We start from the raw sequence: 19,813 nt of genomic DNA, 5'->3' as shown, positions 1-19,813 counted from the left end.
TAGCTGAAATAAAATCTATAAATAGGTACATATGCCAAACAAGTGATAAACAACTTTTAGTGGAACTTCTCAGGTCCTGAATTTTCATAATATAGTTAACTCTCTATTCACTGGTGAATGGTATGCCTCATTTTCTGTACATCTGAAAATTTTCAATTCTATGCTTGCTACCCATTTCACTCTGCTGCTTCTGGATCACCTATTAATGTATATTTAGAGACTGAGACTAACTTTAATATTGGATGTCACCAGGAAAATGATGGAGGATCACCTGTACTCCCTCCCTCCTTCAGGACCCCGGCCCCAACAGAGATGGCAACAGCAGAAGGCATTTCAAGTGACACATACATGAATGTTGGCTTCTCCGTAGAACTCTTCCCCTATACAAGCACAGGTAATCGGGAGTTAACTAACCTATGAAAGCCATAAGGATATCCAGCTGCGTAAACAACCACTTTTCAAAACAACTTTAAAATTTTCCAGCAGAGTACACTAAAAAGGCACCAAGTAGATGACTCTGTTCTGAGATAGTCAGAAGTCCTATTCCAAAACATGCCTTCCGAAAGGGTAAACACTGTGCTCACTCATTCCCGGGCCAGGTGACACACCTGCAGATTTGTCAGTGTCACAGCACAGCAGGACACTTGTGGGAAACACCAGCGTAAACAACCGATGTTGGTATCTTTTTTTTTTTTTTAACATCTTTATTGGAGTATAATTGCTTTACAATGGTGTGTTAGTTTCTGCTTTATAACAAAGTGAATCAGTTATACATACACATATGCTCCCATATCTCTTCCCTCTTGCGTCTCCCTCCCTCCCACCCTCCCTATCCCACCCCTCTAGGTGGTCACAAAGCACCGAGCTGATCTCCCTGTGCCATGCGGCTGCTTCCCACTAGCTATCTATTTTACGTTTGGTAGTGTATATATGTCCATGCACGTTGGTATCTTTTACCAAAGGAACCGCAGATTTTTGGAGCTGGGAGGCTCCCCAGGGATCAGTCCAAACCTCTTATTTCCGGGTGAGGAAAAGGGTCTGAAAGCTTCAGGATTCTGCCCGTGGTTCACTGGAGAGTGAATGAAGGAAGGGGATCAACCTACCCTCGCTTCTACTGGTATAAAACTTTCTCCTTCCTTTTACTCCATTTTATTCAAAACTTCATGCAGGGAGGGGCGTTAGCAGGACGATATACCTTTAATATGAAGGTAGACAAGCTTTTTGTAGGTTGACACGACAAGAACAAACCAGAAATAAAAAGGAGAGTTGCCAAACAAGACCACTTTTGTTCAGCGCAGGGATCAGTTACAAAATGCCCCAGTGATGCTCACGTTCCAAATACTTTGCTTAAGTGCTCTGTTGTTTCCTTGTAACTGGAGACTTAGTTTTCATCAATTGTTCCATCCTCATGCACTTCCTTTCTCACTTACTGTGATATTAATACTTGACATTTCCTTAGAGACACAACTTTATATTTCTATAGTCATTTGGCTTGGTTCCTCAGAAAATTTAACGGCATTAAGAGATTCTCTGACTCATTTGCTGCCATCAGTTAGAACTACTACTGACTACAGCTTGTTATCAAAGCAATATTGAAATCGTATTTGTTTAGAACAGTAAGACAGTACAATTAAGAAATATAAAATAACATTCATTTCCATCCTGGAAGTGGGCATGTCTCCTGGCATTAAAATACATTTACAATATGTTAATGATCTGAAGTCTCCTATTTTTTAAAACATGTGTGATAGCTCTACATTAAAAAGAAAAACGTAATTTTAAAAGAGATATTCGTATGTAAGGTAAATGGAATATTCTAATAGAAATTTAAATACTAAATATATAAAGTCTAATACTTCATATAGGCAATGATAGATAATATGATGAAACTAACAGAACACACACTTATTATTGAACACACACTTATTATTATTGAATAACTCATTATTTTCTATCATTGGAGAAGAGTCCATTTAACTTAAGTTCTGACCAGTTTAAATGCCAATAATTTAATTTTTAAAATAATTTTGGATGCAATCTTCTTAAACAGAGTATATGGAACATGGTTTAAGGTCTTCTTACTGATTCAGTATTACTATTGTTATTGTCAACACCTGTTACTGAACTTGGCTATGATCCAGGGACACCTTTAAGACACAGATGAGGCAGGGGTCAGGAGGGTATTTGCTCTGACACTAACTGGCCACAGACACTATGCTTTGTGAGGCCTTAGGATTGATTTTTGTAGATTTTCTGCCATCGTGTTACTATTTCTTGTTTCCGTAGTATAGACAGCAGAGTCCCATCACTAAAAATAAATGTGGCTGTTTCTAATCGGCTATGAATAGGGGTACTTAATTCATATGTCTTTGGAAAGAAGTAGAAAATAAGAGAAAAAGGTTATGAGTAAGAACCTGAAGGGCTCCCTTATGAACAAATCACCGGAGGCAGGTGAAGCGCTGGAAAGGCCCTGAAATGGAAAGGAGCGTACCTGAGTCCCAGCAGCAGGAGAGCCGCTGACGGCACTCCCAGCAGCAGTGCACACTCGTCAACTGAGTGATCCGGCTCTCACGTTCTCTGGTTCTCTCAGTGCAGGGACTCAGACACTAACTCTGCTGCCTGAGATATTCTGTTTGGCCTCTTCCCCGCTTTGGGCTCTAGTTTGAATTCCTTGGAGGTAAAGCAGGTGGAACAGGGACTGCAAGCCTGGTGACCCGCTTCCTCCAAACCAACTGCACGGACAAATGCTGTGACTAGCAGAGCCCAGGGTACCAGACCTTCCCATCTCAGATGCTCTTCTAGCCAGAAGCATCACTATACAAAGCTAGCAGGGATCTCGGTCAACTGACGTCAAGTTCCGTGCTGTGACGGTTCACGCCATACTCTGTGGGCATCACCAGGACGCAAATGCAAGTATACTAAGGTACAGACGTTAAAACAAGTACTTTAACAAATTACCTCATAAAACGTTCTTAAGAACAATATAGTATCTGATATTGCCACTTAAAAAGGACCTACTATAACGGATTTTAAAAAATTAAGTCTTGCACTAATTTCTCTTTCTAGGACGGGGATTCCTCACAGGCAGGTGAGGAAATCCCAGGCTACCCTGGGAGTGTTTCCTCTAGATTAACCAGCATCTCCCCTTACCTTTGTTCAGCTGCACTGGCATGCTTTCCGATTTCATCAGCCTCTGCTGCTGCTGCAGAGGATGCGTGGGGGCCTCTGCCAGGGTCCTGGTGGGAACCACAGCTGGGGAGGAGGCACCGCCACTGCCTCCCGGTACTGGGCTATCCGCACCGCCCGGGGCCGTTGCCGGAGAAATCAACTTTCTTCCAAAGTTCATCAGGCTGGTAGAGACTTTATTGATATTCAGGGGAGCACCTTTGGCACTAGTCCTGTAAAAAAACAAATTAGGTGGAGAGACATTGTTTAAATCAGAGGACAACTCTATTTCACATGCTCTGTTGATATAAAAAAAACATACCTTACCTGCTTTGGAAAAGGTCTAGATCAGCTACACGAAGTGAGGCGTGATAATTTCAAAGTGACCACAGAATAAGAAAACAACAAGATTCTTAAAGATGTGGCTTATGGAATATAGTCTTTTTACTTTCCATTCATTCATTCATTCATTCAACAAACAGGGCCCATTATAGCCAACACTGCAACTGTCCAAAACAGACATAGTTTCCCTCCTGGAGATTCTAGAAAATACATTCATCACATAATCACATAAACAGATGTATGACTAAAACCTGTGATGAGGACTCTGAAGGAGAGGTACAGGGCTGGGCGAGTCTGGGGTAACCCACAGAAGGGGGCACCTGGGAAGCCAGGCTGAGAATAGATTTCCCACAAACTCTGGCCTGTGGGAACAAGGCCATATTTAATCTGACTTTGAAAAATAAATGTGTCTGAGAGCCATGAAGTCAGTTCATAGAAGTACATCAAGGGCTCTGGTCCACGAGAATTGGGTCCACCCTCACCCCACACTACCGGCCCCGCGTTCCGTATCCTCCTTCCCCACGTCCCTGCTTTACTTTTCCTGATGGTGCTTTGCATCACCTGACATACTACATATTTTACTTATTTGGCTATGATCTGTCCACCTCCCCCAACCCCCACTGGAATAAATGTTTCATGGTGACAGGACTTCGGTCTCTCTGCCATGTTGCCAGTCGCCTAGAACATAACAGGTATTCTAGAAATATGTGTTAAAAGGCAGCTGCGTCTGCCTGTAGTCTAAGCCTTTACACCTATTCCCATGGAGGAAGCGTCCCTTGCTCCTGGCCACGGCCTGCCTCCCCACGTGCGGGGAGATGCCATCTGCTCTGACCTTTGGAGACGGTTGCTCCTGGATCTTGCTCTCCTGCATCACCATTTCCCCCTTTCTACCGTATCTTTCCCATGAGCACACAACCGTGGTGTGTGTGTGTGTGCGCGCGCGCGTGTCTCCCAACTTCTCCTTTGAACCCTCATTCCTTCCTGGTTACCATCCTACTTCTTTCCCTCCTCACAACACGTCTTTTCAGAAGTGTCTTAATGTGCTACTTGTGCTTCTCCAGTCCTGGCCCACTAAGGTCTGGCTGTGGCCTCCTTGCCATCGCTCTGAAACCACCCTTGGAGGTCACCAATGACTCCGCAGAGCAAAGGTCCACCCTTACTTCGTGCCACGTCTCAGCAGCAGCCAACTGCCCTCCACTCCCCGCTCCCTCTCAGACAGGTCCTCTCTCGGACACCAGGGTTTGCCAGCACCTGTGCTCTGTCTGGCAGATAGAGGACACCAAGTCAACATTGGCTAAAATGAATGATTACTTCCCAAATGATTCATCATCTTGAAGTATCTCAGGGCTATTATGTGAAAGACCAGTTATGATCATAAATTTAGTTGTAGGAGGCTGACCATGTCAATATCAAAGTTTGCATTTTTACTGCCCAATCATTAATAGAAGCTTGTTTTCTCACATTTAGCTTCTTTTTCATAAAAGTAGGAAACTGAAAATCAAGTTTGAGGGATCCACTTGTTATGATTTTAGTTACCTTGAATATTGCCATCATTTCGTCCTCTCAGATCTACCTGGCAGCACTTACACGGTAATTCGCCTACTTTTTATATGACAGCTGTAACCTTGCCGTTGCTAGATAGGGCGCTAGAACAGAACTGATCCAGAGTTCTGTAATAAAAAGCAAAGAACACTATGCTTGTTCCTTCCATAAAGTCTTTAACGGTCCTAGCTAATATTATGGGCTAGGTATGGGAAACTTATATTGCTTCAGAGATTGGACAAATCAAATTTAAAACCTGGAATTTGCTTTATAAAAGAAACGAGCTATTCATTTATAATGCATGAAATGTGAAAAAAAAATCCTTTTTCAAATGGTTCATTTTGCATCATTTCATCTTTAAAGAACAAAGCTATTTAATGTTCTTCGAAAAATTATTGAAAATAATGTTTCCTAATGGAGATGAGGATATATAGTGATGACGCACCACTTATTTCCAATTATTTATTTATTTATTTATTTTTTTGCGGTACGCGGACCTCTCTCACTGTTGTGGCCTCTCCCGTTGCGGAGCACAGTCTCCGGACGCGCAGGCTCAGCAGCCATGGCTCACGGGCCCAGCTGCTCCGCGGCATGTGGGATCTTCCCGGACCGGGGCACGAACCCGTGTCCCCTGCATCGGCAGGCGGACTCTCAACCACTGCGCCACCAGGGAAGCCCTATTTCCAATTTTTATACGCTTCCTAAGGAAGTAGAGACCTCTCAATGTATAGACACTACAGCTTGGCAACAGAGAAGGCGCTCAATACATGTTTATTGAGAAAAAGAATGAATGACATGTAAAGAACTCATAAATTCTGGATTCAGAAGGCGTTCACCTCTGGCACTGCAGTGCACTCAGCAGCCTGCGTGCATCCCCCTTTCTCGCGAGTCATAGTGGAAAGAAGAGTTATTAGGATACTGAAGTTCCACTGCATTTTAGTTTCGCTTGTATGCAAGTCAAGATCCATAATTCACGGATATGAAGAAGTTATAATGTTGTTACCCTTTTTTTATAAACAAAAATGTACTAGTCAAATTCCCATATTGCCAGTTCTAAAATTCATTTGTTGATAAAAGTACTAAGAAACTGCTAGAGCATTATCAAGAGACTATGGTTATGGCATCTTCATTACTACTACAAACCATGAAAAACACACAGATCAAGCTCATGCCGAACCATTTTTCATCTGAATAGCTCTTAAAAGAGGATGAGCGCTGTTTTCCTTTTTTGAACGTTTTTTGTTTTCAACCAATTTCCCCCTCATCCACTACCCATGCTTCCAGAAGAATGAGAAGAATTTTGAAAACAACTATTGAAGGTGACTATTTTCAGGTGGAAACAATTATAACCCATGTACTTCTAGAGCAGGCATGCTAAGCATGCTGCCCGCTGTTTGTGTTTCAGGCATGACAACTTTTATGACAAAGTTAGCTAAGAGAGATCTTAAATATTAGCAGCAGCGGTCTTCGCAAGACATACTAAACATTCTGCAACAATTATTATTGGCTGTCAAGTCACGTGTGCTAAATTCATGAAAATTAATGCAGTTGTCAAGAGATCTGATGGACAGTGAGGACCGGACTGGATTGGATTAAAGATGGCGGCAATGGGGCTTCCCTGGTGGCGCAGTGGTTGGGAGTCCGCCTGCCGATGCAGGGGACGCGGGTTCGTGCCCCGGTCCGGGAAGATCCCACATGCCGCGGAGCGGCTGGGCCCGTAAGCCATGGCCGCTGAGCCTGCGCGTCCGGAGCCTGTGCTCCGCAATGGGAGAGGCCACAACAGTGAGAGAGGTCCGCGTACCACAAAAAAACACAAAAAACAAAACGAAACAAAACAAAAAAAGATGGCGGCAATGTGTAAATAGTGTTAAAAGAAATGCTAAGAGGGCTTTGGAGTTAACAAGACACTGAACAGCAAATCTAATGAGCAACTGGCTCTGTGTAATAAAAGTTTTTTGTTACTGTCGTCTACACTACATACTATTATTAAAAACAGTATCACCTAGGAGGGATTGTTTGGAAATTGTGCCAAGAACTTTCTTTTAGCACAGCCTCTTCAGTGGGTTAAATCAGCAGCAACAGAGGCATCTTCCTGAAGATCCATGAATCCTTCGAAATACCTGTACCAGAACCCAACCTGGCTTCACTGTTGGGCCCTTTTTGTACAGTTTCTGAAATTCTGAAAGTGGGTGACTCTTGCTGCCTCTTCTACCCTCTTCCTACCAACTTGATCTCTTGCAGCCTGGCTTTCTAACTCACACTCTGTTTACTGAAAGAGTTTCTAGGGTCTCCAATGCCTTCTTAATTCCCAGGATCATGAGCTGCTCTCATTCAGCTTCTAAAACCTTTCTAAAACTTAAAAAAAAAAAAAAGTATCGCCTCTGTAAAAACTCTCCACAACCTTCTTTCCTTTCCTGGTATCCAAATCTTTTCACCACCCTGATTTATTTCCTTCTTACCTACAGATTTCTTTCAAGTCTGATATTAAGTATCTAATATTTGTTTATTTCACTCCTCTTGCAATAAAATGTTGTTAAATGCTTGTTTATATTTTTGTCAAATAATGAGTTTTCAACTCATTTTTAATTATTTTATCTATATTCCCAAAGGTTGAATGCTTGGTTCATTCATTCATTCACTTACTCATTTTCTCTTTTTCCCAATATAAGTATTTAAAGCTGCATATTTGCATCTGATTAAAGCAATAGCATCGGGACTTCCCCGATGGTATAGTGGTTAAGACTCCTCGCTCCCTATGCAGGGGGCCCCTGCACGATCCCACATGCATGCCGCAACTAAGGGTTCGCATGCCACAACTAAGGAGCCGGTGAGCCGCAAATAAGGAGCCTGTGAGCTGCAACTAAGGAGCCCGCCTGCCACAACTAAGACCGAGCACAACCAAGTAAATAAAATAAATAAATATTTAAAAAATTAAAGCAGTTGCATCAAAGATTTTCCCTCACATTTTCAAATAGTCTGTTGATCCAATTGTTATTTAGATACATTTAAAATTTTAGACAGTTGGGTTTGTCTTAAGTATATTACTCATTTTGTTTTATTAAATAAAAATAGAAATATCAGCAAATGGAAGTAGGGAAATATTCTGATTTTTCAAAAGGAGTGTGGAAACCAAACTGTAAAATAGACTGGTTTATACAAATATTTTTACTAATTACTTGGAAATGGCTGTGTTTATTACAAGTAGCCAGTCTGGTTCACTAAAAACAAGTCATTCTAAGACAACTTTATTTCTTATCTGAAGCGCTGACCTCTGTTGGATTTTATCAAGGTGCAGTGGATATAATGGAGGATAATACACACTTAGTTACAGCTGAACAACTGTACCTCACGTGTACCGCTGAATGTTCTAGCTCCCCTTTGGTGACGTGTGTCTCAGACTTGGTTCACAGACCTCCTCACCAGTCCTTTTTTTTAAAGGTCATAATCTTCTGTCACTGAATTGCGTAACTTGGAAGAGTTATTTAGCCTGTTGTCTGGACCTTAGTTTCCTTATCTTTAAACCATGGGGGCTGAGTTATATGATATTTTGTGTCCCTTTGAGATAGAAGATCCTATAGTTTTAAGACTTGAAGAAAGAGAACATGGGCTTATAAATTTTAGACCAAAAGCTGCAGAGGCACCCAATACATCAGATAAAATAATCAAAATTTAAAACACTCTCAAGAGGGTAGCATGAGAAATAAATGAAACACATAACATTTAATGAAGATAAATAAAAGCTTATACACTTAGGTTAAAACTTTTGACAACTGCTCATTACAGATAGAATAGGGAGGCATGGATTAACGTGAGTTCATATTGAAAAACAAAAAGTCAAGCTCCCAAAAATGAATGTTTTGGTCTGGTCTACAAGGCTAATCTGAGCCCATAATGATGTTGCAGAAGAAAACTAAGATTCTTGGGGTACATTAATTCTAGATGAGTGAACTTCTGGGCTTCCAGGCAAGCGTGTAAAATGCTTGGAAGTCTTTACACTGTCCTAACAACAAGTAAAAAGCTGAACAAACTGAAAAAAAAATCAACATTTTTTTCTTAGATCCATAAGAGAAGTGAGGTCAAAGGGCAAACTGCTGTCACCCAGATTGGAGAGAGTGACGGGTGAATACAGAGGATCACGACCTACCAGAGCAGAAACCCACAAGAACTAGTGCTGGGGTAGGGAAATTGGAACTGTGGCTGAATTGCTAGAAGCTCAGTGTGGACAAACTTGAGAGTTAAAATCTCCCAGGGGACCCAGTCAGGAGGGTGGAGGGGCAGCCCAAACTTCAGCGAGTTTTACCTCCTGGAGCTCTACCAGGTTCTCATGGTAAATATGGGAGAAAAATTGTGCTTCTGGCAGGGGTAGAGGAAAAGGAACCATTTGAAATACACCAGAGCATCTTGTTCTTCTTAAATGGTCTGCCCTCAGGAGAAATATTTAACCAGAGTCCAACCTACAGGGATTTTCGCCAAGCCTAACTGACCTGGGAGAAGGCAAGTACCCAACCCCAGCCCCCACTAGCCGTCCTGTTCCACCTGATGTTGGTGGGGGCTGCAGCTGAGAGGCATGTGTCAAGTTCACAGTCTGGAAGCCCAGGCTCACTAAAAGATTGAGACCTAATCATAGGACCATAGAATGCTTCCTTTCCTCCACACCTTATCACCACATTACTAAAGGCCTATTTCTGGAGTTCCTTTTACCCAGTACAACATGTCCAACTATTAAAAAAAAAAATTAAAAGATATATTAAAAAAGCAAAAAGCATACTTTGAAGAGAGAGAGCGACCAAGCTTCAGAACCAGACTCAGATACATCAGGGATGTTGGAATTATCAGACTGGAAATTTTAAATCACTATGATTAAAATGCTAAAGACTCTTAAGGAATAAAGTATACAGCATGCAAGAACAGATAGGAAATATAAGCAGAGGGGAGGAAATTCTAAGAAAAAAAAAAAAGAAATGACAGAGATCAAAAATACTGTAACATAAACAAAGTATGTCTTTGATGGGCTTATTATTGATGGACATGGCTAAGGAAAGAATCTCTGAGGTTGAGGATATTTCAATAGAAACTCCCCAAGCAAACAGAAAAGACAGAAAAAGCAGAGCAGAATATCCAAAAATTGTGGGACAACCCTAAAAGATGTAACATTCAAATAATGGGAACACCAGAAGAAGAAAGAGAGAAAAGAACAGAAGAAATATTTGAAACAATGACTGAGAATTTCCCCCAAATTAATGTCAGTCAACAAACCAAAGATCCAGGAAGTTCAGAGAACACCAGGCAAGAAAAATGCCAAAAAATAACTATGCTTAGTTATATCATTTTTAAACTACGGAAAATCACAGGAAAAAAAAATCCTGAAATAAGCCCGAGGAAAAAAAACAGCTTACCTATAGAGGAGCAAAAATAAGAACAACATTCTAATTATCCTCAGAAACCACGTATGCAAGAAGAGAGTGCAGTGAATATGTAAAGTGTTGAGAGAAAAAACCACCAACCTAGAATTTTGTACCCTGTGCAATTATCCCTCAAAAGCAAATATGGTATCTATATATAGTAAGTATATATTAACCTCTTATAGGAAACACGTTTTCCTTTAATAGTAAATATGATATGTGGCTAGAAATACTAGCTGACTGTCTACACTGCAGGAGGTAACTAACTGTACAATCATGGCAGACTGTTTTGGTGATGCATTAATTTCTGGCAGAACTGAACTTTGTGTCTATAAAATGGAGTGGTACAGTAGGGAGGTATGAAAATTACGATGGAGGAGAAATGGCTAAAAAAGCAGGGGAGCAAGTCCTCCAGTACTGTGAGAGCTGCCATGAGGGAAAGCAGCACTTCTTCGCGTGGCTTTTAAAAAATAAGTTTACAAAAGTTACAGACAGTAACAGAAGACAGTTAAAAGGCTATGACACAGGAAATCCTTTCTAGTGATTTCACAGGCTCAATTTAAAATAGTAAGAGCTCCGTTTCTGGAACTGTGTAAGTAGAGATTAGAAAAACATTTTCAGACACACAGGCTCCCTGGCCCTGGCATGGGTGGGAGGCAGGGTTCAGTGAAAGCCCCTTCTGACTCTGACAGCTTGTGATCAGCTGAGCCAAATGGCTTCTACCATCACATTCACCATCTTGCTAAGATTACAAGACCAAAAAGAGGCCTGAATGATAGTGTGGGCCCTTGAGGGATGCTGACCAAACCCATCTCAAACTCAGGGGCCTACCTGTCTGCCCTGCCTCCTTATTTCCACCCTCAGTTTCTACTCTGTTCTTTTCACCTCTCCTTCCTCCTCTACGTTCATCTTCCCTCTGAGGCCTTTTTTCTCTATTCTTTTCCTTCTCCTTCCATCAAAATCTCCTTTTCTTTCTATCATATTCTCACCTCATCCTACCTATACTTTTTTCCATCATAAAAACATATAACTTACTTTAAAATTATCTTCTTAAGTACAAGGAGTAGCTGGAAAAAGTAAATATAAATATGAGACTTTGGTTTTTGGATAGAAAAAATATTCTCTTTGCATCTCTGTAATTTTCTAGTCTGTCATTATTGATGTACCCTGAATGGATTATGATTCATATTTACCTCTTTCAGAATGCTTATTATATACATCCATCTTTTATTTGGAAATTTAAAACAGTTGCCATGGTTGCAAAATAATACTTTTCCAAATGATTCTAACATTTGAGCTAACGTTCATCATGTACTTCTACTCACAAATTCTCTAAGCTGAAGGTCTCAATTCTATAAAATGAATTGGTTTCCAACTTTCTTAATTCTTTACCTTTAAGGTTGAGTGTATCGAATTTGCTTCAATGAAAGACATCTATATGTAATTCTAATTTGTTTGCCATATTGTGAGGTTTCTATTATCTTAGAAAATGAACTCTCTCCATATCTCAAGAAACTCAAGATTTTATAGGCCTTTATAAAAACTATGTGATAAAAGTTAGCTTGCTATTACTTATTCCTTAGGAATCTGCCTTTCAAGTGAAACATGTTTCCTTTCATCTAGGAAGACCATGGTTATTTTGCGTGTGGCATGTAAATCTTTGTGACTGTTATGTGAAGCAAAAGGAGTGCTTGTTAGGGATAGAAAAGCTAGCCCTCATGAGAGGGTGGATATAAGCTAGACTGTAGGGCTCACCTAATTGGGTCTGAACACAATTTGTAATATTTGTTTAATATAACAAATAATTAGCAATTACACATTAATCGTGGTTGTATAAAATCATGAGATAAACTCCCCAAGACATATCTCTAGGAATAAATTTTGAGGTTTCTACTTCTAGAGTGGTGGTTTTCAACTAATTTATTTTCTGACCCAGTATCTGAGAGGGATACAAATCTCTCCCGTTAACCGTGGCTCATGGGAGTCTCTGGCCTAGGGAAATACATCAGAATGGAAGAGGATAAAGTTCTGAGATGCCCACCTGGTGGGGAGTTTTGCCCTCTTCACCTCTTTACCTTCACTTTGAGAATCACTATATATCTTCACAATTGAAAAAAAAATCACAAGCAGCTGTACTTAACATGTATCAAGAATCAACTGTTAAGGGTTTTAAGGAAGGAGGTATGGGAGCCAATAAAGATAAAGAAAGTGTGAGTGCACATAAAAGTCCAAGGAAACAGTCACATTAAAAAAAGTACAGCCATGGAAGGGAACAGGTTAGATGCAGAAAAAAAGAGGAATTTATTTTCTCTCAATTGAAAAATAAAATATACAAGACTTCTGCACTAAAAACTATACAACACTACTGAGGGAATGTGAAGAGACTAATTGAATGAAGAGATAGCCCATGTTCATGGATTAGATAATTCAATAATATTAAGGTATCAGTTCTTTCCAAATTGATCTATAGATTCAGTGTAATTCCAACCAAAATCCCAATAATTTTTATAGAAGTTGACATGTAGATTCTAAAATTTATAAGGAAATGCAAAGAACCCAGAATAGCCAAAATAATAAAAAAAAGAATAAAGTTGGAGGATTCAGGCTATTTAAAATCAAGACTTGCTATAAAGCTACATAATTCAGTTAGTGTGGTACTAGAGAAAGGATAGAAGGTCCAGAAATTGGCTTATATCTATATAGTCAATTGATTTTCAACCAAGGATCCAATTTAATTCAATGGGGAAAGGAAAGACTTTTAAACAAGTGGTACTGAACTGCTGGATACCTTTATGGAAAAAGATGGACTTTAATTTTTACCTCACTCCACACACAGACATTAACTTGACGTGGACCACAGATTTAATACAAATGTTAGAACCACAGAGCTTTTAGAAGAATACAGAATACCTTTGAGACTGTACAGTAAAGGGCTAACTCAGCGGGCCTGGACTGTCCCAATCCTGCACATTCCAACATTGTTTAGGACTGGACCTCGAGGGACAACTGGGAGATAACCTCCTCTAGCCCTTGGAATATCCAACCTGATAAAAGTGTCTTTGTAGACCTGGGGCCTTGAGCCACACCAAAGTTTATGCTAACAATCAGATTTATGGCAAAAGTCTGTTTTTGTTCAACCTGGGCCCCTGCCACACTATATCAGTCTGACCTCTGGAGGGAACTGGAGATGGAGTAGCTAATGTTAGTCACATGGTTGCTTCATGACTACATGACTGACCTCTAATAACAAACCTTGGGGTCATCAAGTCCTGGGTGAGCTTCCCTGGTTGGCAACACTTTACATGTGTTGCCCTACATGGTTCCCAGGAGATTTAAGCAGTCCACTGGGAGCAGACACCTGGAAAGTTGTACCTGGTTTCTCTTAAGACTCTGAGTGAAAAATGTTGCCTGCCATATCAGTAAGTAGAGGATGCTGCAGCCATCAAGCCATCACATTGTAGCCTCCCCAATGGTGAGCCCTGAGGGAACTCAGGATGGAAACAGGATGCCCACCATCTAGCAGTCAACTGCTGCAGCCACCCTGACGGTGCACCCTGAGGAGACCCTGGATGAGAAAGCACAGGATGCTGGCCCCAGGTAGCTGAGGTGCATATCAAAGCAATGATTTCAGTGAGCCCAGACTCTGGCATCTTCCCATACACAGAAAAGCGCTCCATTCTTTAACGTGAGATGTCTGGTTTTCTTTAATTAACAGTAAACTTTTGATGTTCCGACTACCTGGTATTTGCAGCAAAAACTACTGTATATCCTGGCTCCCCCCTTGCCTCTTCAGAGCAGTCCCTCAGAGTGATCTGAGAGTCCTGTCTCCCTGGCTTGAAGACCTCAGAAAGTCCGCCGAATAAAACATAACCCTCAGCTTCTAGGTTGTGCATTTTTTCAGTCTACAACACCAACCTTTTTCCCTTCCTGATTTTAATCTATAATCTTTTGCCACAGTATACTATAAACATGAGTCTATCAGCTTTTCTGAGTTCTGTGAGTCCTTCTAGTGAAACTTCGAAGCCAAGCGTGGTCTTAAGGACCCTCAACAATGGAAACTAAGGTGAGTCTTAGATAGGAGATTTCTTCAATAGGAAAATAAAATGCACTAGCCACAGAAGAAAAAAACTGGTAAAAGAAACTTCACTGAAATAATAATTTTCTGCTCATCAAAAGATATCACTAAGAAAATGAACAGGCAAGCCACACACTGGGGGAGGATAATATTTGCAGTACATTTATCTGACAAAGACTTCCATCCAGAATATATAAAGTATTCTTAAAAATCAAGAATAAAAAGACAAACAACCCATTAAACACAGGCAAACAACCTGGACAGTTCACAAAAGAAGATATACAAATCACCAATATTCTATGAAAAGATGCCCAGGAAAATGCAAATTAAAACACAATGAGATAGCATTTTCACACCAACTAGAATAGGTAAAATCAGAAAGACTGACAGTAGCGAATGCTGGCAAAGATGAAGAGCAGTTAGAACCCCCATATATTCCTGATGAGAGTGGAAAAAGGTATAATTACTTTGTAAAACAGTTTGTAGTTTCTTATAAAGTTAAACATAGATCTATCCATTAGGACAATTTAATTTCTAAGTGTTTACCCAAGGGAAAGATAAACACCACAACCAAAAACAACAAACAAAAACATCAAAACACCTGTACAAGAATGCTCTTAGCAGTCTTGTTCATAACACCCCAAATCTGGAAATAACCCAGTATCTATCAACAAGAGAATAGATAAACAACTTGTGATACATTGTATAGTGGAATACAACTCAACAATCTAAAGGAAGAAACTGCTGATACATGCAACAACACGCATGAATTGCAAAAACATTATTCTGAATGAAGAAAGCTAGACAAAAATGAGTGCATACTGTGTGGCTCTATTTATGGGAAGCTCAAGAAAAGGCAAAACTAATATAAGGTAATAGAAATCAGACAGTGGTTGCCTTGGGATGAAGGGTTGGAACTGACCGTAAAGGGACACCAGGGAATTCTCGGGTGAAAGAAATGTTCACTCCAGATATATTGTTTTAGATGGCGCTTACAGGGGTATACACAGCTGTCAAAACTCATCAGACTGAACACTTAAGATGTGTTTTGTGTACAAATTACACTTAAATTTTTTAAAACAGGAGAAAGAGTTATTTACTCTGCCCTAAACAGGAGATAGTTTTACCAATTTACCTAAATTGGTTAGGAATTAACAACTCTCTTTGATACAAGAGAAAGAGCATTTCAGACATAGAATTGTTTATAGCATAAACTCTTATTTGAGCACAAAAATATCACAAAATTACATTTATATAGAAATCAGTGTCCTTTAGAATTCTGATTAGCCAATTAACTACTAAGGGACTATAACAATGGACTTCTTGGCTTCATGACTTGGGAAATATCATTAGCATATTATTTCTTTACCATATTTTAGCAATAAAATACTTCTGAGTAAATACAATAAAGCCTAATTTTAAAATCTTGTGGACCATATAAAATGGAAATTGGCCAGAAGAATTTTATAATGCCTTTTAGGTATTCAAAACAGTATTTATTTATTCAGTCATTAAACTAAATACTCACTGAACACTAGAAACAGTGCCAGGTACTGTGCTAGGCCCTGGCAATATGAAGATTCTAGGATTCAGTCCCTGACATCCATATGGTTCCTCTATAAATGAGGCTAGAAAGCATTCAATCATTTCACCAGTATTTGAATGTGTTCTCTGTGCCGGGTACTGAGGAAACAGCAATGACAGAGGCAGATGTGGTCCCTGTTCTCACAAAGCTCAAATTCTAGCATAAGATGACAACTGGTAGAAGAATTCCTGAGCTTCCTGGGATCACGCACTTTCTAGGACATTCTTGTTAGGCCAGGTCCTGAGAAGAACGCTCCTAAGCTGGGGCAGATCCTGATCCCAAGGAGAGACGGAAAGTTATTGGCCATCAGGCATTCTTGGGGTAAAAATGGACTGGACGCCATCACTACTTTGTCACTGGAGCCCAGCTGAGGAATGTGGAAAACATCTTTAAAGCCCAGCGAACACTCTTATTAGAATCATCTTTCCCTGGCTTCCTGCTGGATCCCATGCAGGGATCCTGACAAGGGGCCTTTTGTAGAGGTCTGCCAGAGGCCTGTACCTGCCAGAATTCTAATTCTGGAATCTTTCATTATTGGTATCAGTTAAGTTGTTCAAGCTCTGACACAAGGCAGAGGAAAGCTGGGAATATTAGCACAGAGAATGCTATTGCTGATCTGGTGAGTACGCAGATCAGGAACTGAGCTTGGTTTCTTCCATCTCTACCAAGGTCTCATTTAATCAAGCGAAATATCTAACTTTGGTGATGCGAAATTGCTTAAGCAAGTTAAAAGACCTATAGTTGTGGAGTCTGTAAAAAGGCACCACTAGGGGCTTCCCTGGTGGCGCAGTGGTTGAGAGTCCGCCTGCCGATGCAGGGGACACGGGTTCTTCGTGCCCCGGTCCGGGAAGATCCCACGTGCCGCGGAGCGGCTGGGCCAGTGAGCCGTGGCCGTTGAGCCTGCGCGTCCGGAGCCTGTGCTCCGCAAACGGGAGAGGCCACAGCAGTGAGAGGCCCGCATACCCCAAAAAAAAAAAAAAAAAAAAGGCACCACTAGATAAAGTGACACATGGCCTTGAGTCACTGCTGACAGCTCAGGCGTGATTATTTCATCACCTCTGCAGAGCAGATAAAAACTACACATTCTGAGAAATTGTGTTCTCTCATTTTCAAAACAGAAAACCCATGAATGCTCTGGAATAAAGAAGGTATGAGATTCTACTCTTACTATAAGAGGTTGCAGTATTTAAAAACTATTAAATTCTGTTCCATGACTTCTCAATTGGGCACTTCAGTGGTCATAGATTCCTGAGTAAATTAGATGGGTCTTTCTGAAGACCAGTCACAATTTAGATGTGCTTTTTCTAAAAAAAATATGTATAGCAGCAACTTATGGTTATTTAAGGACAAAATTGGAGCAGGATTTGAGTGTTAAATTATTGTTCTGAGCTCAAAAATTGAATGAATAACAAAATGTCAATTCCCATTTTTAAAGAGAAATTTGCAAGTAAGTAAAATCAGAGCACAGTGAATATTACCCACACACGTAATGGAAAATCTACCACTAAAATACCTAGGCACTTGCGTTTAAAGACTTAATTATAGCAATCCATGGTAAAGCAGAGAAGAGAAATCAGGCTTCTTGATTTCTAGAGATATTCTTATCTCAAAATCACATGTCATCTTTGCATCCTCATCCCTCATTTGGATAAGCAACACAAATAGAAGTCCATTGCCCTAGACGTAGCAAGTATTAGCTCCCTGCTTTCCAGGTGTCTGCCTGCCTCTTGTCTGTCCACTGCTAACTGATCCCTGCTCGGGGTTCCCCCATGAGGATATAAATTCCCTCTAGACCATCCCCACTACCTGTCTTGCTGCTCAATGACAGTCCCAATGCATTAACTCTTTAATAGCCTCTATACAGCTAAGAAAGTAGTTGCAAGGCTAATTATGGCTGAAGGGTCCAGCTTGGTAAAAGCATCAAATAGCTAAAGGGGGACTTTCCCAAGGATTTTGCAGCTACAATAGTTTCTGATCATGGATAAAGTAGTGGCAGGATAAACAAACCTCTGGGGAATAATGTGGTAGTTATAAGGGCTACATACAGAATTAGGAGTACTATTTGGCAAGATTACCAAGCTTGTCTCAACTTATACTCCCTGTATTAGTGACTAAGGATATCCGTTCACCTTCACTGGTGCTAGCTTGCCCATTTATTCATTCATTCATTCAAAACCACTTTATTGAGGTATAACGGACATACAACGGCTGTACCCATTTAAAGTGTACAACTTGATAAGTTTGGAGATAAGTACACATCTGTGAAACTATCACCACAATCTATGCCATAAACCTAACCATCACCCCCAGAAGTTTCCTCCCACCCTCTTTATCACTACTATTTTTATTTATTTTATTTTTTGTGATAAGAGCACTTAAGGTCTACTCGCTTAGCAAATTTTAAGTACACAATATAGGATTATTAACTATGGGCCTAGGCCGTACAGTAGATCGTGATGATTTACTCACCTCTGCCTCGTTTATTTTTAATTTGCTAATTTGAAAGGTGAAAAACAGTGCTTCATAGGTGTTTTAATTAATTATGCATTTCTTTGATTAATTATGAGTTTGAACAGCTTTTTAAATGTTTATTTGCTGTTTGCAATCCTTTCATTGAGTGCCTACTATATTCTAGGCACTATTTTAGGTGCTGAGGATAAGACAGTTAACAAGACAAACATGCAGAGTTTACATTTCAATGCAAGAAACAAACTATAAAAACAAACTGAAAAGCTAAAAAAAATTAAAAATACCATTTCAGCTATTAAAAAAAAAAACCCCACAAAAACAATAACAAAGCAAATTAAAGGGACAGGGTAGAGTGGTCCATTATTTTAGACAGGGCAGTCAAAGAGAGGTTCTCTGAAGAGACGATATCTGAACACAGACTGAGCAGTAAGTGTGCCATGTGGATTCTTGGGGAAGAACCCAGACACGGGGAGAAACAAGCTCAAAGCTCCTGAAGTGGAAACTTGTTCGAGAGCTGGAGGGATGGTAAGCAGCCCGGTGTGGCTGGAGTCCAGTGAACAAGAGAGCAGGGTGGTGGGGTTGGAGAGACAGGATCATGTAGGGCCTGCCTTGCAGACCACTGAAAAGGCTTTGGATTTGACCCCAAATGTTTTGGGAAGCCACGGAAGGGCTCTGAGCAGAAGAGTGATATGATTGGACTTGCATAGGGAGATGGGTTAGGAGACCGTGGGGGTGAGATGAGCAAGGCCACGTGACTTGGTGCCACCACTGCAGAGAGAGGTAAGTGGCTTAGTTCAGGATATAGTTTGAATAGGAGTTGCTGATGCACTTGACGTGTGATGTCAGAGAAAAAGAAGAGTTAAAGGCAATTCTAAGGCTTGATCAACTGGGTCATGACATTCATTGTGATGCAGAAACACTGGGGGAACAACAGGTGTGTGGAGGTGGAATCAAGAGTTTAGTTTGGAACATGTGAGTCTGGAGTTCAAGGGAAGAGGTCAGACTGAAGATATAAGTGAAGGACCCTTTAGTCATAAATGGAACGTAAAGCCATGAACCTGGGCTGAGATCCTCTAGGCAGAGAGGAGTATGTCAGGAGATGTGATGGCCCCTGAAACAGATCTTGTGTTTCTTACTGAACTGTGTACGTTTCTATACATTAATGATATTATAGTTTGTCAGTCATTTATACTACAAATATTTTCCCAATTTTCTGTTTCCTTTTTGATTCAG

The 19,813-nt window shown here is 40.5% G+C and overlaps 1 protein-coding gene across 3 annotated transcripts in view; it reads right to left on the bottom strand.

Annotated features, from left to right (window-relative positions):
* The window catches only part of TBC1D5 (TBC1 domain family member 5), a 530,340-nt gene that overhangs the window by 68,096 nt on the left and 442,431 nt on the right, over positions 1 to 19,813 (bottom strand). For all 3 annotated transcript variants that reach the window (XM_024747581.1, XM_024747573.1, XM_024747583.1), the window contains one exon: positions 3,151 to 3,398. In XM_024747581.1, coding sequence (XP_024603349.1) covers positions 3,151 to 3,398 — 248 coding nt within the window. The remainder of the gene's footprint in view (positions 1 to 3,150; positions 3,399 to 19,813) is intronic.

This window comes from Neophocaena asiaeorientalis, unplaced genomic scaffold (genome assembly GCF_003031525.2).
Source record: "Neophocaena asiaeorientalis asiaeorientalis breed wild unplaced genomic scaffold, Neophocaena_asiaeorientalis_V1.1 scaffold33, whole genome shotgun sequence".
NCBI classification, from domain to species: domain Eukaryota; kingdom Metazoa; phylum Chordata; class Mammalia; order Artiodactyla; family Phocoenidae; genus Neophocaena; species Neophocaena asiaeorientalis.
Note: the sequence above shows the minus strand (reverse complement) of the source record. Positions and strands in the feature narration are given on the sequence as shown.